The following is a 19,729-nucleotide window of genomic DNA, read 5'->3' on the forward strand; positions in this document are numbered from 1 at the left end:
GGACTGCACCTGCGGATTGGGGCAGCACAGAAGCGGACGTTGGCCAAAAGGCATGGGCCGCAGAACCAGGCATAAACGCGCAGGTGCGTGAGCGCAGAAGCGCTTGAGGCCTGTAGAAGCTGAAGCGCATATGCGCTACTTGGGGCGCAGATGCGAGGACTATTGGGTTGAGCTGGATCCGCATCTGCGATGGATTTTTCGCAGGTGCAGAGCCGCAGAAGTGGCTAATGGACCACAGGTGCGAAGGTCGGGTTGGGTAGTGTGTTCTTTTAAAACGGGGGTTTGTCTCAATTCCACTTTATTTCGTCCATGGGAACCGATTTTGGAGCAATTTTGGAGTGCTATCTTCATCACCTATTATGGGGTCAGTTATTTCTTCACATTGTGAGGTAAATAAATTGTATATATATATATATGGATTTAAGCATGAGAATTTGTGAAAATTTGGAATTTTGGTGAAAAATCTAGAAACTAGTATTTTTGGATTTTGACCATGATTTTAGAAATGGAATTACGAATAAATTATATATTTGAGTTCGTGGTGTTATGGGTAAAGTTTATCTTCAAAAATTTTCAAAATCCGAGCACGTGCGCTCGAGGGTTATTTTATTAACTTTTAGAGCGGAGTTGAGAATTTTTATGAATTGATTAAATATAAGCATTAGAGTAAAGATTATAATAGGCCGAGCCTTAACACTTTGAGTTATGGGCGCATTGGAGTTATTTGTGGAGCAGGCCGAACGCCTCGGCAGTATAATAGATGCATCTTTGGTTCGTGCCGCTCGATCCTCAGCAGTGTACACATTATTCTGGATCGGGTCGAACGACCTCGGCAGAATCGTGGGTTATATCGCTAGTAGTCCGAATATTCACGAGATAAACCTTCCACGGATGCCCGACATTTTTATGGTATTCCTTATTTATTTGGTATTGACACTTGGTATTTTCTGAGTTATTAATGTAGAATACAAGATCGAGAAGTATATACTTTAAAAGAAATATTTGAAAGATTATGAAATTTACAGATTTACCCCACTATCGTTGTATACTTTATATCTGTTATTAATTATTATATTATTTTATTGTAAATGTCGATGTCGACCCCTCGTCACTAGTTCTCCGGAGTTAGGCTAGATACTTACTGGGTACGCGTTGATTTACATACTCATGCTGCACTTCTACACTAAATGTGCAGGATCTGACAAGTTCATTTGGTGATCATCTTGGCACGTAGGCAAATCTGCTGAGGAGACTTTATGTGAACTGCAATGCAGGCTATGCATCGCAGTCCACCGAGTCTCCGTCGTACTATTTATTTTATCCTGTCTTATTTATATTCCGAACAGCTGTTGTATTGTTATTTTACTCCTTAGAAAATACCCATACACTTATGACACCGGGTTTTTGGGTTATACTAGTTGACGCCTAGGGTTTCGTACATTATTATCACCTTTCATTTCTTTTATAAATTACAAATATTGTACGTTCCCGTGACTTGGAAGTGTAAATCTCCTTTTTCTTATTAAAATCTATGCTTCAAAAGTAATAAAATGAGCAATTAAATGGATAAATCACAGTTGGCTTGCCTGGCGGTGGCGTTAGGTGCCATCACGACCTATAGTAGATTTTGGATCGTGACAATATATAGCTAGCTACCTTAGAACTTGAAATAAGTATCTTTTTTCTTAATATAAAGCCGCATTTTGGGAGGTTAGACATTGAATCTAATTCGTAAATTAATAATCATCTCAAAATTAAATGGGTATGTTAGATGCCATTACGCCACACATAAATTAAAATTATTGGGTTCTACCTATTCATAGATATTCTTAATAAGGTCTGATGCTTTATGCTTTACGCCAAGTCCATATGTTTTTTTTGAAAGATCTGGTACCATTAAAATCATCACTGCACTTATATATTGCTTCTTTTGTCTTATTAATTTCCTCTGGGTCTTTGTTGCTACACACTGCACGAACATAGAGATCAAGAAATAGGCGTTGTGATTATTTTTTTTTAATTGCAAGAGGGGTCATTTGTAAAATTAAAATTTCATCTTTGACTTGCACCGCACTTAGAGGGTGTTTGAATTGGTTTATTTTAAGTGTTTTTGGATTTTAAATACTTTTTTAGTTTTAGTGGTGTTTGGAATGATAAAACGTTCTTAAAAATACTTACTTTTTAAGCATGGAAAGTACAAAAATAAGCCAAAAGACGAAAGTTTGGTATTACCAACTAATGGCTTTTGACTTTTACCTTATAAGCTATTTTTTAAAAACCAATCCAAATACCCTATTAATTGGGCTTCTCTATTTTTACTCAGAAAAATAGGTTGATCAAACACATTAAGTACATTATTTTATGTTGGATGTTCAAACAAAGTCTCATATTGTTAGCTGAATTAATTGTGAGCCTATATATAAAGTATAAGTATCTCTTATTGGTGTGCGACCTTTTAGGAAACACCGTGTAGACTTGAATCAAAACGAACAATATCACACCATACTTGAAGAATTGAGCAGATTATGCACCAATTCGTGACCTAGAACTTTTGAGATGAATTGCAGAGAAGATTCTAGAGAGAGGAAGTAGAGAGAAGGGGGAGAGATCTTATTAACTGAAAAATGAGAATTGGGTACAAGTCGATTCTATTACCAGCTATATAGACTTATTATCTAAGTACGTGAGAAATTACAAAATTACCATGCTTATCTCAATACTCCCCCTCAAGCTGGAGGGTGAAAAATATTAAACATTCCTAGGTTGGACACTAAAGCAGTATGTTGAACAGTGCCAATCCCCTTTGTAAGCAAGTTTGCCAGCTGCATGGAGGAAGGAACAAAGTGTGGCACAATGAGCTCATATTTAATTTTGTCTCTAACAAAATGGCAATCAATTTCGATGTGTTTCGTTATCTCATGAAAAATAGGATTATTGGCAATTTGTATAGCTGCTCTACTATCCGAAAATAATGGTACTGGTCTAGAAACTGAGACCCCCAAATCTGCCAAAAAACCAGTTAACCATGTAACTTCTGACACCACAACAACCATACTTTTGTATTCAGCTTCAGCAGAGCTTCGGCTGATGGTTTGTTGCTTCTTGGACTTCCAAGAAATCAAAGAATTCCATGGCTTTACCACAAAACCTCTCACAGACCTTCTAGTATTGAGACAAGATGCCTAGTCTGAATCATAGTATGCATTAAGTTGGTCTACTACCCCTTTCCTAAAAAGAATCCCCAATCCAGGAGTTCATTTGATGTATCTGATCACCCGCATGGCTGCATCCATGTGTGATTATTTGGGTTGTTGCATGAACTGACTCAAAGTTTGCACAGCAAAGCTGATGTCAGGCCTGATAATGGTCCAAGTAAAGCAGCTTCCCAACAAATTTCTGATAGCCTATTGTGTCTTCTAATTCAGATAATCTAACCTTCCCACATGTTTGTCATATTCAACAGTCATCAACTTATGATTTTGTTCTAATGATGTGCTCACAGGTTTAGCACTACTGAGTCCCACTTCTAAAATAAATTTCAAGACATATTTCCTCTGGTTTAGTAGGATACCTTCCTTAGATCCCATCACTTCTAGACCTAGGAAATATCTCAATTCCCCTAGGTTTTTCATTTTGAACTTGCTGTGCAATGTGAGCTTAGCATCTTCTATCAGCCTTGAACAATTCCCTGTAATTAGCAAGTCATCCACATAGACTAGTATAATTAACATACTCTGACCTTGCTTCTTTGTAAATAATGAATGATCGTATGGACTCTATTTGAAACCCCCAGAAGTCAAGGCATTGGTGAGCTTTATATTCCACTGTCTTGGAGCTTGCTTGAGACCATAGAGTGATTTTACTAACCGACATACTTTCTTCTCCCCATGTTTATGAAAGCCCTGAGGTAAATACATGTAAACCTCTTCATAGAGGTCCCATTGTAACAATGCATTGTTAACATCCATTTGTAATAGGGCCATCCTTTTGAACCAACTATACTTAATACAGTTCTCACAGTAACCATTTTGGAAACTAAGGAGAATGTATCATGATAGTCCAATCCTTTCTTTTAGTTATAGCCTTTTGCTACTAATCTTGCCTTGAACTTATCAACCTCTCCATTGGCTTTGTATTTAATCTTGTACACCCATTTAGAACCAATAGCTTGTTTACTTAATAGCAAGTCTATAATGTCTCATGTGTGATTTTCTTGAAGACCATTGATTTCATGTTGCATTACTTCAATCCATCTGCTGTCTTGTGAAGCCTCCTTAAAGGATGCATGTTCAGTATGTACAGAGAAAGCATCCAAATATGACTGATAGGCCTTGCTAAGATTGGCATAGTATAAGTTATCTGAGATGGAATATATGCAATTGCTGCTCCCAGTTTGTTTAGCATGTTTGGTGGTTACATAGTCTCTCATCCAAATGGGAAGCCTTGACACTCCTGAACTCTTTCTCCCTTCATCATGGTCTTGAATGCCATCTAGAATGTAGTTATCACCCATGTTGCCATAGTCTGTTAACTTACTTATAGTGTTTTCCTCTTATATAGGTTATGTGTTCACATCTTCAACAACATGAATATGTTCTAGTCTTTACCTTCCTGAAGCATGTGATAACTCTGTATCTTTGGGTAAAACACCCACCTCACTAGCTGGTGCAGCACATTGTGAAGGTGAACCTGTTGCTTCATCAGTTGAGGAAGTAGGCTGATGTTCTGAGGTGTCTATCATTGCAGGTACAATAACATGATCCAAGAAAGGATCTGATATATCAAGATCTAACTTTGAAAAAGGAAATATATATTCCATGAACTGGACATCTCTACTTACAAGAAAGTTTCTGGATTTCAAATCATATAATTTGTAGCCTTTTTGTGTCTCTGAGTATCCTACCAAAATTTCTTTCCTTGCTCTAGTGGCAAACTTGTCACCTTTTGGTAGGGTGCTTGCATAGCAAAGATAACCAAAAACCTTTAGGTGATCAATCTTAGAAGGTTTACCATATAACATTTCATAGGGTGATTTTCCTTGTAGAACTGATGTTGGCCATTTATTGAGCAAGTATATAGTTGTTTTAACACAGTCACCCCAAAACCTTGTCGGCATAAAACTTTAAAATTTTAATAGCTCTAGCTACTTCTAGAATATGTTGGTGTTTTCTTTCTACCACCTCAGTCTGTTGGGATGTGTAAGGGCAACTACTTTGATGCACTATCCCAAAAGTAGATAACAAATCATTGCAGTTAGAATTAAAGAACTCTCTCCCATTATCTGATCTCAACACCTTGGCATTAGTATTGAACTGATTTTTTACCACTGATAGAAAGTCTTTGATTATAATTACTGCTTCACACTTTTCTTGCAAAAGGCACACCCAAGTAAACCTACTAAAATCATCCACTATCGTCACAAAATAATGCTTTCTGTCATATGTAGGTTCCTTGTAAAGCCTCACACATCTACATGTATGAGCTGAAAAATACAATCAGTTTTGCTATTACTAGTGAAAAATTTAACTCTAGTCTGCTTTGCTAATGGATAGACTTCACAATTATGTTGTACTGCTTCATAAACTTTATTCCTGAATAGTGATATATGCTGTATTGAAATTATTTAGGGATGCCCTAGTCTGAGATTCCATAGTCTTTTATCTTCAGTTGCTTGTGATACAACTCCAACAAATGATGAAAATTTTCTCCCAAGAATTTATAATTAATCCATCTCTTTCTCTACCAATCATCATCACCTTCCCATTGTAAAGTTCCTAAAACACACATAAATCAGGAAAGAAATAAACAGAACAATGAAGTTCTTTAGTCAATTTGGATACTGACAACATGATGAATTTGAAGTCAGGAACATATAGCACATTCCTCAATAATTGATTTCCTAGTATGGTTGTTTCACCAATATGTGCAACTAGACATTTATTTTCAAAAGGTACTTGTACACTATTATTCCCACAATTAGGATTTTTACTTACATCATCTTAAACTTCTTTGTGTGGAATTACATGATGTATTGCTCCGATATCAATTATCCAATCACATGTAAAGGAATTGCACGATAATGTGGTTATACCTGCCAGGTTAGCATAACAATCTCCTGCAGCTGATTTATTTAGCAGTCCCAGCAACTGCTTATACTGATCCTCTATGAAGAAATGCCCATATGCATTCTCAGATGATCCACCAGTTTCAGAACTCACTGCATGTGCGTATGATCTAACTCCTCCAGAAAGAGTTTTTTTTCTTGCTTTTGAAGTTTGCTGGATATCCTACAATTTTATAGCAATTTTTCTTTAAATTTCCTTTGTACTAGGGTTGTGTATAATTTGCTAAATATCGAATTACCGTACCTAAACTGAAGTTTTTGGTATTTGGTATTCGCTATTTTGGTATTCGGTATGGTATTTGGTGTAAGTTTTTAAAAAATATGGCATTGGGTATGATATTTGGTATTTTAAAATGAAATACCGAAATATATATTATATTACACAAAACACATATTATTAATTATAACATAAATATAAAAAAAAAAACTAAAATTTTACTTTCTTTTATTCTGTAAGTTCATCAATTAACTCTAAGCAAGTAAGAAGACATTTCTAATGATCAAATTTATTTCTTTATGTGCAATTTTCTCTCTCTAGGTTAATATTTGCTGGTTTTGGACAAAACTTTTGTCAACAAACGTTTTTAGTTTTATACTTTTGAGTACTTTAATTAAGAATATTATAGTCTATGACTCTATGCACTTGTTAGTATTCAAATCTAATAAACCGAAGTTACCAAACCAAATAAATCAAAACTGAAAGGAGAAAAACCGAACCATACTGAATTTAATTAGGTACAGTATTGGTATAGCATTTTAAGAAATCGAATACCAAAAATACTGAATAAAAATGTCTAAATACCGTACCGTATAGATCGACGAACACCTCTACTTTGTACCCACAGTACTCACAGATTAAACCAGGCTTCTTTCCCTTCATATTTTGCCCTCTTATTGCTAGCATTGTCATGGCTCTTTGTAATTGTCAATTACGAGTGCCCTCTGACTTTCCTCTTGAATAGTAGGGCATACGCTTGTTCATCAAAACTTGACTCCTTACATGACCATAACTCTCATTAAGTCTCACTAGGAATTGTAATAGTCTTTGCTGATAAAAGTGTTCAAAGAAAGGTTCTAACTCTGCACAACCACAACCCTTTCCTGGAAATAGAACATCCATTTTATCCCACAAATCCTTCATTTTTTTGTAGTATGATGTTACAGAGTTTGTGCCTTGAGTTAGGGTTTCTATCTCTCTCCACAGATGATAGATTCTGGTTAAGTTCGATTTATTAAACCTCTCCTTGTATTCACTCCAAGTTTTTTCTAAATTTGAAGCATAAGCAATACTAGGAAATAGCTCTGCTGAAACTGATTTTCCAATCCATGACAGCACTATCGCGTTACATCGCTCCCATTGCTCTGCTAGTGCTCCATTTTACAGGCATTTCACACAGGTTCCTTCCATGAATCTGAACGTATTCTTCGCCAACAGTGCTCCGCAATCCGTAGTTCTCAGATCGTGCGAGCTTGAAATATATTAAAGACACACCAAGAGTGTTGGAAGGTTGCAGATAAAGTGGATGGTGGTGGTCGATTTTGAGTTCTTCGTCTGCCCTGTTGATGAGCCCTAATCGATCTTCTTCGACGATGATTTGCACTCGAAATTCAAGGAATCTTACCTAGTCCTTTGCTCGTTGCTCTGTTACCATGAAGAATTGAGCAAATTATGTACCAATTCATGACCTAGAACTTCTTAGATGAATTGTACAGAAGATTTTAGGGAGAGGAATTAGAGAGAAGGGGGAGAGATCTTATTAATTCAAAATTAGAATTGGGTACAAGTAGTGTCTGTTACCAGCTATATAGATTTATTATCTAAGTACATGAGAAATTACAAAACTACCTTGCTTATCTCAATGATGCTAATGGTATCTATCTTAGTGTTTTAGGCCAACAACTAGTATCAGAGCCTAGATTTGATGGGACGAGTATGGCGATGAAAAACTGAGTCATGGTGTGGGGCTCAGTTTTTTTATCCTTACGAGTTTGGAGACGCATATACAAGAAGACGCTAGTTGCATGCTTTGGTTGCCATAAGTGCTCTGACGATGTGCATGACATACAATGAATCTCGAAAATTAATCCATGGATCATGATAGTGGGCCACGTTAAATTTGTTTTAAGTGGGAGACCTGTGGATCGTGGTAGTGGGTTACGTCAAATGTAGTTCGAGGAGGATATTGTTGGGTGTGCGAACAAAGTCTCACATTGGTAATTGAAATAATTAGGAGCATACATATAAGGTGTAGGGATCTTTTAAAGGTGTAAGATCTTTTGAAAAAAAAACGTGTGAATTTAACCTAGAGCGAACAATATCAGTATTATTGAGATGGTTGAGCCCTAACATTTTACAAAGACAGTAATGTACATACTAACTTGTGTCCAACGACTAAGGGCTTTGTTCACTTTACAGTTGTATTTATTCCATCTGTCCATCTAATATATAGTTAGGTAGACTATAGAGTTTGAGTGTGCATTCATAAAGTTATTATGGTGAGCGTAAAATTTCGTTTAACTCTTTAATCAACTAGTAAATAAGATAATTTTTGTCCGAATTCATTATTATCTCCGGTCTATAGATGTTGTCTAGTTTAAAGATTTTTATGCACCTTTTAAGAAAGATACTAATAACCTTATTAATGTTATAAAATAAAGACGGTAAAGTAAAGACAGGTATAGAGAGAAATTGATATAATATTCAAACTTCAAACTTATGTACATAATGATCTGAAATTTTCTCTATTTATAGAAGAAAATAAGTTGTTGTGTAAGCTGCTACTGTACCAGATATAGATAATCTTCTACCGGAGATAATATTTATCCATAACGGGGTACCTAAAGCATAAGCTCATTATACCAGATATGGATAATCTTCTACCGGGGTTAATGTTTATCCATAACGGGGTACCGAAAGAATAAGCTCATTAACCAGATATGGATAATCTTCTACCGGGGGTAATGTTTATCCATAACGGGGTACCAAAAGGATAAGCTCATTATATTATATATGAATAATCTTCTACCGGGGGTAATATTTATCCATAACGGGGTACCGAAAGGATAAGCTCATTATAACAGATATGGATAATCTTCTACCAGGGGTAATGTTTATCCATAACGGGGTACCGAAAGTATAAGTTTTTTCAGGAGACTTATTTCCAATAGAGTACTAAATAGATAAATATATTTACGGCGGAGTTTCATATAGATAAGCTTCTTCAGGAAGCTTATTTACAATAAAGTACTAAATGGATATCCATAATATAATATATTTATAACACTCCCCCTTGGATGTTCATTAAAAGATAATGTGCCTCATTAAAATCTTACTAGAAAAAAATCCGTGGAAAAAAATCCTAGTGAAGGAAAAAGAGTACACATGTTTAGTAATACGCATAACTCGTTGTCTAAAAAAAAACCTTATAAGGAAAACCCTGTGGAAAAAACCTTAGTAAGGGAAAAAGAGTATAGCGTGTATTTTACTCCCCCTGATAAAAATTCTGTTTCAAATATTTGAGTATCCGCATTCCAATCTTGTATACCATCTTCTCAAAAGTTGAAGTTGGCAAACGTTTAGTGAATAAATCTGCCGGATTGTCACTTGAACGGATTTGTTGCACATCAATATCACCATTTATCTCCTTGTATAAATTCCCCATTTAATTAGGCTATGCATGCAGCATTATCTTCGTATAAAATTATGGATCTTTTATCATATTCCAAATCATATTTTCCTTGAATAAAATGAATCATTGATCCCGACCATACGCATTCCCTACTTGCTTCATGAATAGCTATTATCTCAGCATGATTTGAAGAAGTAGCAACAATAGATTGCTTTGTGGACTGCCATGATATGACAATACCTCGACGTGTAAACATGTACCCGATTTGAGATCGAGCTTTATGTGGATCAGATAAATAACCCGCATCTGCATAACCAACAAGATCTATACTACTTTTGTTAGAATAAAATAAACCCATATCAAGTGTTTCCTTTAAATATCGCAATATATGCTTAATCCCGTTCCAATATTTCTTGTAGGAAAATAACTATATCTTGCTAGTAAATTAACAGAAAATGTTATGTCAGGCCTTGTAGCATTAGCAAGATACATAAGTGCACCAATTGCACTAAGATAAGGTATTTCAGGACCAAGGAGTTCCTCATCCTCTTCTGGAGGCCGAAATAAATCTTTATTCATTTCAGGTGATCGAACAACCATTGGTGTACTCAATAGGTGCGCTTTGTCCATGTAAAAGCGTTTTAAGTTCCTTTTTGTATAGGCAAATTGATGGATAAAGATCCCGTCTGCTAAATGTTTAATTTGCAGACCAAGACAAAGTTTTGTCTTTCCAAGATCTTTCATCTCAAATTCTTTCTTAAGATATTCAATTGTCTTTTGGATCTCTTCTAGAGTTCCAACAAGATTTATGTCATCAACATAAACAACAAGTATAACAAATTATGATGTCATTTTCTTTATAAAATATATGGACAAATAACATCATTTATGTAATCCTCTTTCAACAAATATTCACTAAGGCGATTATACCACATGCACCCAGATTGCTTTAAACCATACTAAGATCTTTGTAATCTGATTGAATACATTTCCCGAGATTTTGGATTTGCTTCAGGCATTTTAAATCCTTCAGGGATCTTCATATAGACTTAATCAAATAAGTCATATAGGTTATGACTTGCATTTAGATGGAATGACATCTTCAGGTGTCTGGACTACAGGTCCGATCCTCACAATCTTTTACAATACTGTGAACTATATTGTATTAGATATATCGCCGACGATCATTTTATATCGGTTCCTAAGCGACATAACTTGTTGAGATCTCATCACTTTCTTTATTTTCAGGTACCTGAACTTCTTCTGGAGTTTCATGAAATGTTATGCTGTGGGCTCTTCTAGAGCTCATTTCCTCATCATTATGATCATTTTGATCATTTGCTCCCATCATTTTTTATGGATTGTTACCTTTGTAACCGATCGGTTTACTATGCTTCATGCGTGCAGTAAACTTTATCCTTCAGGGACTTTAATTTTAATAGGAGTATTTACAGTTGAAATATGATATTTAATTTTGGATCGGCAAATACTTCTGGCATTTGACTTGAATTATATTCTAAGTGAGGATCATATTAATGATAATTCAATTCATATATCATATTTTTCAGCTGTTTATTCCATCCACCAAATGTTAGAAAAACTAACACATATCCCCAATCTTCTTTGGGAAACTTATCTTTGTGCATTGTGGTAGAGAATTTAATCATATACCCCACATCAAAAGTTATTAGATAGTAAAAATATTTGATTTCTGATCCTAAACCAATTGTGAGGGGAAGACTTATTATATTTTGTTGGTCTGATGCATACAAGTTCCACTGTATGCAATTTAAAAAATCTTAGACCAACACATGAGGCTTTGTTCTCATAAACAATAGTTTAGCCAGGAGGTATTCAATGCTAAACTAGTTTAGATATAAACCAGCATCATCAAAATGAACTATCTTGATTTCATAATCTTAAAATTATGTTCTTAATTGAGAAAAGCAATTTCAAATGCCAAACTGCAGGTTGACAATAAACACGCATGTAACCATCTCATATATGCATCTATAAGTGGTTCACATAATAGGTGAATGAGCCCATATTCACCTTTTATATATTTCAGAATTCAGGGGTCTTAGTCCCAACTTTAGTTGGTATAATTAATTTATTATGAGAACAAGCAACACAAGAGAATTCTTGAAGAATCTTCTAGTTATTCAGCATATGCTTATCTGAATTCTCAAATAGCTCATTTAAAAATGGCAAATGAAAACTTCAAGTTTATCATGGCATGCGCTATCTCTTAGTAAGCTTCTGATTTATTATAGCATAAATTTTTGCATTAGTAAACTTCTGATTTACTGTGACTATTTTTGTATCAGCAAATTTTTGATTTACTGTAGCTACTTTTGCCTCAGTAAAACTTTTGATTTATTGTGATTGCTTTTGCATGAGTAAACTTCTGATTTACTGTGATACATGATATAGTACAAATTGAAGAATAAGGCAGGTCACTTCTCACATACATATTATTTTACCCCCTTATGATTGTGGAAACATGAAAATTTTCAATCTTCCAATCATTTGTAGTCTCAATATAATAACCATTTGTATTAGTAAATTTTAGGTTTACTACAACATATGTTTTGATCATAATCATATAATATAAATGACATATTTGTACATAAGCTTTTCGAGAGCCTTCGTTTATTATCCACAATCAAATATTTATCGGACACTACTGGTGTCATATGTCTTCTAGACAAACAGCTAGCTCTTCAGGAGTTCTTGATATATTTTGTACTATCAAATATTTCTCACACACTTCTGGTATCATGAGAAAAAATTTCTTTATAAACAAAATAAATATGGTAGTAAATATCATTATCAAAGCATAACTTTTATTTATATACAACAATTACATAACCATACTATCTACTATAAATAATAAAAATTAAAATATTTACATTTTTACATATTCATCACCGATCACATGACTTGTTTCTCTTTCCGGGAGTGCAAAGTAATAAGCTACATCCAAATGCATGAAGTCTAAATTATCTTCAGAAATAAAATTTGCTTCAGCATTTTTCTCTATCTTCTTCAGGGAGGCTTGATATAGCTCAACCAGGTGCTTTGGCGTACGACAGGTACGTGACCAGTGCCGTTTTCCTTCACATCTATAACATGCATTTTCTACCTTTGCTGCTTGCACCGCTTCATGCTTTTGTTCTTTTATTTTCCACTGCTGGGGGTGAGGAGGATTCTTTGGTGCATTATTATTATCATGATTAGTGCTTCTTCCCCGACCATGACCATGACCACGACTGAGGCCACGTCCTCTTCCACGCTTAGCTTGGTGGAAGTTCGTCTCATTCACTTCAGGGAATGGACAAGAACCCGTAGATCGGCTTTCATGATTTTTTTATTAATAGCCCATTATGTTGCTCGGCTACAAGAAGATGTGACATAAGTTTAGAATACTTTTTGAATCCCATCTCTCGATATTGCTGCTGCAGGAGCATATTTGAGGCATAAAAAGTGGTGAAAGTTTTTTCCAACATATCATGATCAGTAATATTATCACCACATAGTTTCAATTGAAAAATAATTCTGAACATATCAGAATTATATTCACTGATAGATTTAAAATCTTATTTATCACCACATAGTTTCAATTGGAAAAATAATTTTGAACATAGCAGAATTATATTCACTGATAGATTTAAAATCCTGTAGCCTTAGATGAGTCCAATCATAACGTGCATGTGGAAGAGCGACCATCTTCAGGTGGTCATATCTATCTTTCAAATTATTTCACAGTATGACTGGATTTTTAATAATGAGATATTCCATTGTCAAGCCTTCATCAAGGTGATGGCGTAGGAATATCATTGCTTTGGCACGGTCTTGGTTTGATGCTTGATTTTTGTCCTTGATGGTGTTTGTGAGACCCATCGTATCAAGATGAATTTCAGCATCAAGCACCCAAGACATGTAGCTTTTGCCTGATATATCCAGGACTACAAATTCAAGTTTAGAAAGATTTGACATTATTTAGAAAAAGAAAGTTCATACCTCTAATACCTTTAAAGTATTTGCTCGAGATGGCAGAGTCTCGTTTTGATAACGTGTTATAAAATAAAGAATGTAAAGTAAAGACAGGTATAGAGAGAAACTGATATATTATTCAAACTTCAAACTTATGTACATAATGAACTGAAATTTCATCTATTTATAGAAGAAAGCAAGCTGTTGTGTAAGCTGCTACTGTACCAGATATAGATAATCTTCTACCGGGGATAATATTTATCCATAACGGGGTACCAAAAGGATAAACTCATTATACCAGATATAGATAATCTTCTACCGGGGTAATGTTTATCCATAATGGGGTACCGAAAGGATAAGCTCATTATACCAGATATGGATAATCTTCTACCGGTGGTAATGTTTATCCATAATGGGGTACTGAAAGGATAAGCTCATTATACCAGATATGGATAATCTTCTACCGGGGTAATGTTTATCCATAACGGGGTACCGAAAGGATAAGCTCATTATACCATATATGGATAATCTTCTAACGGGGATAATGTTTATCCATATCGGGGTACCGAAAGGATAAGTGCATTGTACCAGATGTGGATAATCTTCTACCGGGGGTAATGTTTATCTATAACGGGGTACCAAAAGAATAAACTTTTTGAGGAGACTTATTCCAATAGAGTACTAAATAGATAAACATATTTACGGCGGAGTTTCATATGAATAAGCTTCTTTAGGAAGTTTATTTATAACAGAATACTAAATGAACATTCATAATATAATATATTTATAACAATTAAATATATATTTGCCTAAACAATCATTTATCACTGTTAAAACGTCTCTTCTATATAGAACTAGTGGTGTTATCCGCGCTTCACGTTGTCCGGAAAAAATTGGTCAATTTAATATATAATTTTTATTTTGGTAAATATAGTTAAAATTATGATAAAGTTTTCGATCATGTATGTGTATACAAAAAAGAAGTTATAATTTGATTGATTAAACAACAAATATAAATATTTTGTATGATTAGCTCTGCCCGGTGTCACAATTAATCGGTAGACGGTGATAGTAACAGCAAACCAACACATTAAAAAATTACGAATCTTAAAGGAGTTTTACTGTGTTTATAGATAGATACTTTAATTCGTATTATTTAACCATCATAGAAGTATCTTTTCTACAAGCTTGTTCATTGTATTTTGTAGCAGAGGTCGGCAGTTCGAATCCATGCTATCTGAAGCATCTCTTTTTTATTAGCAAAAATAAACTCAAATAAGTGAAAATCATGCAGGTATGTAGAATCGACCACCCGACCTTCTGCAGGAGCACCCCGCGTTGGGCGACTGGACTGAGAAATATATTTGATAAGTTGTGTCTCTTTACTTATATTATAGCTGATTTTGTTTTTGCATATCATCTACCGCAAACGCAATTAGTTAAATTTTCCGACGAAACGATGTGACGTGACATCACTTGGGCCTACGTGCATCCGCCTCCAACAATCTTCATATCATCAATTTCATGTAAACAGTGTAAATATGAATAAAATCAGTTATACGATTCTTTAAAATAATCTAAATACTTTTTTCATATGTTTTCTAAATATTTTATAATCGACTATATAAATCTGTTTTAAGATATTATAAAAAAAATAAATTATATATATCTCTTGTTGACCTCCATTAATTCTTGAAGGCACTATGTTATGTCCAAATACAATTTCATATAGACCAAATGCGTAGAAATTTACCCTCTTGCTAACCTCTATGTATATCTTCATCTTTCTTCTCATATATAGTGGCATTGGCACGGCTTAAAGCTGTCTTTAACTTCCCATTGCTATGGCTTTAACTTTGGATCTTAAGAAGAAGAAATCATTTATTTTTGACTTGGGTAGTTCCTTGTGTAGGTCTGCTTTCTACTGCTTTTTTAATGGAAGCGCATTCGTTATGAATGAAGCGCTGGTTGAGATTACCCTTATCTTCCTGTTGTTTTTCAAATCACTCTTATGTTTACTGCCTTACACAGTTACACTCTTATACCTGTTCTCTGTATTTTGCACAATATATTTCGCACTTTTACGATAGGCAGAGTGGTTTGTCAGAATCGTTCCTTGAATTTTATTTCTCGCGAAGAAGAAGAAGAAGGAGAAGAAGAAGAAGAATTGGCCACTGAAATGGACAAGAAAATATATTATTCAAGACTGTTGTATTTTTAGTGTTTATATACACAATGCTGTTTTTTAAATTTATTTATTTTTGGCAAAAGTAACGGTTGGAAGCAGAAATTGGTTACTTATTTATGTTGGACACAAGGATTTAGAGAAGAGGTTAGTTACTGATTAGGACACAACCTTTCAAAATGTTTGTATCTTTTCAAGTTTTCCTTTCTTTAAATTTTAAATAGAGAAAAATGGTGAAAATTTGACAAAAAAGAGAATTATGTTTTCTGAAGTTAGATAGTGCTACATCACCGGTCTAGTTCCCTCAATTATATAAATATATAGATTATTCGAGTATATTAACCCTCCAAGAAGTGAAATAGTAATGGTAGTTCTAGAAAATGAGTTAAATGACTTCTTGTTTTCATAAAAAGTCAAATATTTTTCAAATGAATTGATCGGTTTGTCAGAACGAGTAATATTGAGATTGCCTGTCACAACCCAAAATCCACTATAAGTCGTGATAATATTTAACACCGCTGTCAGACAAGCCAACGGTGCTTAATCAACTTAGTTACTCATTTTTTTTATTTTTGAAATCACGAATCCTATTAAATAAGTAGAGTAAGGTCTGGTACTTGCAGAAAACCCGTGATTTTATTTTTCAACTTCCGTATAAAATATAAATTACAAGGTGAAATGATAATAATTACGTGAACTACAATAGTGAACCTCCAGTAGGAACCCCCAAAATCCGGTGTCACAAGTGCAATGAACATTACTAAGGAGTACAATAATAATATAACATCTGTTTGGAATACAAGTTAGACAGGAGAATATAAATAACTTTGATGGAGACTATGTATGTTGCGGATCGTAACATGGGATGCAGCTCACCATAATGTCCCCGCAACAGCCGCGCCCTTGCACCCAAAAGACCACCAGACACATATATATACCTGCACAATAAGTGTAGCATGAGTACGTAAATCAACGCGTACCTAGTAAGTATCTAGCCTAACCTTGGAGAAGTAGTGACTAGGGGTCGACGCCGACACGTACTAGAGGTCCAATAAAGCAGTGCTAAATCCTAAATAGATATGAAGCACAACAGTAATAGTAGGATGAAACGGTAACCAGCATAATCTTTCAAAATTTCTGTTAACGATATAAATTTCTCAATCTCGTATTTTATCTCAACAACTCGAAAAATATCAAATGCCAATATCAAATGAATAAGAAACACCATATAAAATGCAAGGCATTTAGTGGAAGAAAATTCTCATGAATATTCGGACTGCTAGCGATATATCACACGATTATGCCGAGGTTGTACGGCCCAATCCCATAAGGAATGTAATACTGCCGAGGCGAACGGCCTGATCCCATAATAATATGTACACTGCCGAGGGTCGAGCGGCACGAATCATAGATGCATCTATTATACTGCCGAGGCGAATGACCCGCTCCCATAAGAGTGTGGTACAAAATTCTGCCGAGGCGAACGACCCGATCGGATCCTTGACCCCACTCACGAATATATGTGTGAGTTATGAAATTTAAGGAAAATGTTGCAATGAGTACGCACAATGCAGGAGAAATTCATAAGGGAAGCACAAATTATTCTGCGGATTATTAAGTAGCTCCTCACATCTCTTCAATAGCGAGTCTATCACCCTATGCAAGTCTATTCTCAAGTCGTAATGCAAAATAAAGGAAATAAACGAGCAAAGATAACTCAAATAGTACAATTATAGCATGGCGTGAATCTAAGTCTATCCGGACATATTCGGGAATTCTAGCATACGCACGAATATCCGTCACCTCATACGTGTGTATCTCTCACAGCATGTAGCACATAAGAATATAACACCTATGGGGTAAATTCCCACTCACAGGGATAGACAAGAGACCTACCTCGCCCTGAAGTTCCATAATCGGCTCCAATGCCACTCTAACACCTCAAATCGATGGCCGTAGCTCCAAAACTAGTCAAATTATGTGCAACCCAATAAATAATACACTCTAATACTCATAATAAATCAATTTATAACAATTTTCAACTCCGCTCGAAAAGTCAATAAAGTCAACCCTCTGGCCCACATGCCCGAATTTCAAAAGGTTTCGAAGATAAACTTTACCCATAACACCACGAACTCAAATATATAATTTATTCCTAATTTCACGTTCAATTTCGTGGTAAAAATCCAAAAATACCAATTTCTAGGTTTCTTTCAAAATCTCACAATTTTTACTAATTTTCATGTTCAAATCCACATATAATCCATGTATTTGATTAACATTATGGGGGAATTACTTACCTTGAAGTAGACGATAGAAATCTCCCCTTGAAGCTCTCCAAAAATCGCCCAAACCAAGAGAGAATAAGTGAAATGACACTTAAAACAATTCTGCCCAGGCCCGTCTTTCATCGCGATCGCGGGAGCACCTTCGCGATCGCGAAGGCTAAAACAATTGCCTCCAAAAATTTACTATATGCATTCGCGACCCACTGGATGCGTTCACGAAGCCTTCAGATCCCACTGCCTCGCGATCGCGGGCCACGAGCCGCGTTCGCGAAGGCTTAATACCTGACAGTCCCCAGCCCCCTTCCTCTTTGCATTCGCGAACTCTAAGTCGCGTTCGCATAGGCTACCCCAGCCTCTGCTCCGCGTTCGCGTCTCCTTCATTGCATTCGCGATGGGAAAATCCCAGCAACCCCAAAAATCCTTATTCGCGAACGCGTGAATCCCTTCGCGTTCGCGAAGAACAAAACGAGACACTAGCAACCAGCAACATCAAATCATCCAAACTTGATCCGAAACCATCTCGAAAGACACCCGAGGCCGCCCCCGGGACCCCATCCAATCACACCATCCAGTTTCATAATATAACATGGACCTGCTCGAGGCCTTAAATCATACCAAACAATATCAAAACTATGAATCGACGATCGAAACCTTCTTTAAACATTCAAACTTCGCCGAACACGTCCGAATTACACTTAAACATCCCGGAATGATGCTAAATTTTGCGTGTAAGTCAAAAATTATGATACGAACATATTCCAAGGCTCAGAACCCCAAACGGATATCGATATCGCCAACGTCGACCTCAAACCAAACTTAGGAAATCCTAAAACTTTCAAAATGCCAACTTTCCACAATAAGCGCCGAAATGCTCCCGGGCGACCCGATACTCAACCGGACATACACCCAACTCCGAACTCATCATACGAACCTGTTGGAACTTTCAAATCTCGATTCCGGGGCCGTTTACTCTAAAGTCAAACCTTAGTCAATTCTTCCAACTTAAAACTTCCGAAATTAGAATGTTTCATCCCAATCAACTCTGAACTTCCCGAAACTCAACACCCACCACGTGTACAAGTCATAATACATGAAGTGAATCTACTCAAGGCCTCAAACCACCGAACGATGCGATAGAGCTCAAAACGACCGATCGAGTTGTTACATTGAGGGGGGTAAAGTTAAGAAAAAATTCAATTATTACGATATGTTTTATTACAACTTAAATCTTTCATCTTAAAAGTTTCGAGAGTTTGGATTGTTAGGATATACTATAAACCATGCTTATTGTTATAGTATTCTTTATGGAATAATTATTTATTTACTTATTCAATTCAATAAAGTTTTATTTTAAATAGATCATGTATTGGTTTGTGTGTCAGTTCCTTATATAGTAGATGATTTAGTTTATAGAGTTTAGCTTATTCACAGAAGATTAAATCATTGTGTAACGACCCGACTTGTTGTTTTAAGAATTAACACCCCGTTCAACGACTTAAGGTCTTGA

General features: G+C 35.5%; 1 protein-coding gene across 1 annotated transcript; it reads right to left on the reverse strand.

Annotated features, from left to right (window-relative positions):
- Nucleotides 1-10,125: 10,125 nt before the first annotated feature.
- Nucleotides 10,126-10,497, reverse strand: LOC138897877 (uncharacterized mitochondrial protein AtMg00810-like). Its single transcript, XM_070183897.1, has one exon. The coding sequence runs from the start codon at nucleotides 10,495-10,497 to the stop codon at nucleotides 10,126-10,128; it is 372 nt and encodes a 123-aa protein (XP_070039998.1).
- Between the last annotated feature and the right edge of the window lie 9,232 nt (nucleotides 10,498-19,729).

This window comes from Nicotiana tomentosiformis, chromosome 8 (genome assembly GCF_000390325.3).
Source record: "Nicotiana tomentosiformis chromosome 8, ASM39032v3, whole genome shotgun sequence".
In the NCBI taxonomy this organism is placed as follows: domain Eukaryota; kingdom Viridiplantae; phylum Streptophyta; class Magnoliopsida; order Solanales; family Solanaceae; genus Nicotiana; species Nicotiana tomentosiformis.